The 1,438-nt window shown below is 38.9% G+C and overlaps 1 protein-coding gene across 4 annotated transcripts in view; it reads left to right on the top strand.

Annotated features, from left to right (window-relative positions):
- OIP5 (Opa interacting protein 5) overlaps window positions 1–1,260 on the top strand; it is a 13,825-nt gene extending 12,565 nt beyond the window's left edge. For all 4 annotated transcript variants that reach the window (XM_017531001.2, XM_017531000.2, XM_017530998.2 and 1 more), the window contains one exon: window positions 667–1,260. In XM_017531001.2, the coding sequence (XP_017386490.1) occupies window positions 667–762 (96 nt within the window). In that variant the 3' untranslated portion in view covers window positions 763–1,260. The remainder of the gene's footprint in view (window positions 1–666) is intronic.
- The last annotated feature ends 178 nt before the right edge of the window (window positions 1,261–1,438 follow it).

The raw sequence follows: 1,438 nt of genomic DNA, 5'->3' as shown, positions 1-1,438 counted from the left end.
AAAAAAAAAAAAAAAAAAAAAAAAAAAAAAAGAAAAGCTAAATTTTTGCCACTGGAAAAGGAGGGGAAGACTGTTTCGACGAAGCTCTCTGACCACACTGTATTTGTCTTCACTGAAGCAGTGCTGCTCAGCAATGGTTTTTTTTTTTCACATGAACTTCACATCTGAGGGTCTTATTGTACACTAGGTTGTTGTATAAAGTTCTTTCAGAATTAGAAGAAATCTATTCCTCAAATGCATTTAGACATTGCCAGCTCCCAATTACTAGATATAAACTAGCTTAAATTTGAAATGGCTTTGATGACCAGCAAATTGAAACTTAAGCTTAATATGCCCAGATATCTGGCCCGGAATGGTGACTCATGCCTATAATTCCAGCACCTTGGGAGGCCAAGGCAGGAGGATCACAGGGGACCAGGAATTTAAGACCAGCCTGGGCAGCAAAGCAAGACCCTGTCTCTACCAAAAAAAAATTTAAAACACATGACTGTAATCCTAGTTACTTGGGAGGCTGAAGTAGGAGGATCACTTGAGCCCAGGAGCATGAGGCTGCAGTCAGCTATGATTGCATCACTTTACTCCAGCTTGGTCAAGAGTGAGACCCTGTCTCTTAAATCAGTAAAAATTTAAAAAGATGCCCTGATATCAATATATTTCTCTTCCTAGCTGAAAGAGAAGATAGTGCTAATGCACACTCGCTTAAATTCACTAATGAAGATTCTGAGTGAAGTGACTTCTGACCAGTCCAAGCCAGAAAACTGATCTGTACCAAAGCTTGAGCGTCAGGTCCAGCCTTTATTGCTGTCTTCAACAACAGGTGCTGCTTACGTCATTTCTTGAAAAAGACTGGCTTCAAGAATGGGGACGGGAAATGCAGTTTCTACTTACTTCTAGGCTGATTTTCCAAATGATTTGTGAAGCTGTTTTCAGAAGATGAGAAACTAAGGATTCTTCTGTTTATTGCTATTTGCCTTAAGAACTTACTTTAGATTCTTATTGAATTCATAATACTTACCTCTGAACACGTCTTTGACTGTAAATTTAGGAATTAAGATGCAAAGTCTTATGTCCTCTGATCTACAGTTGCATGGTTGGTCTGAACATAGAGTTGGGCTTAATGTTGACTACTCGTATTCTTGCATGCAGCAGTTGTTATGAATACTATAAATCATTTTTTATTAGTAAAATTTTACACTTATATAAAATACAGACGTGATATTCTATAGGTAATGTTTAATAAATCGCCTGAATAATATACAATTTGTCTATTTCTCAATTGCAAACTGAGGTTAAAAGAGCAATAATGAAAGGAATGATAACGCCGAGCGCGGTGGCTCAAGCCTGTAATCCCAGCACTTTGGGAGGCCGAGGCGGGTGGATCACGAGGTCAAGAGATCGAGACCATCCTGGTCAACATGGTGAAACCCCGTCTCTACTA

Source organism: Cebus imitator, unplaced genomic scaffold (assembly GCF_001604975.1).
Source record: "Cebus imitator isolate Cc_AM_T3 unplaced genomic scaffold, Cebus_imitator-1.0 Scaffold70, whole genome shotgun sequence".
NCBI classification, from domain to species: Eukaryota; Metazoa; Chordata; class Mammalia; order Primates; family Cebidae; genus Cebus; species Cebus imitator.
This window is presented reverse-complemented; position numbering and strand designations above follow the sequence as displayed.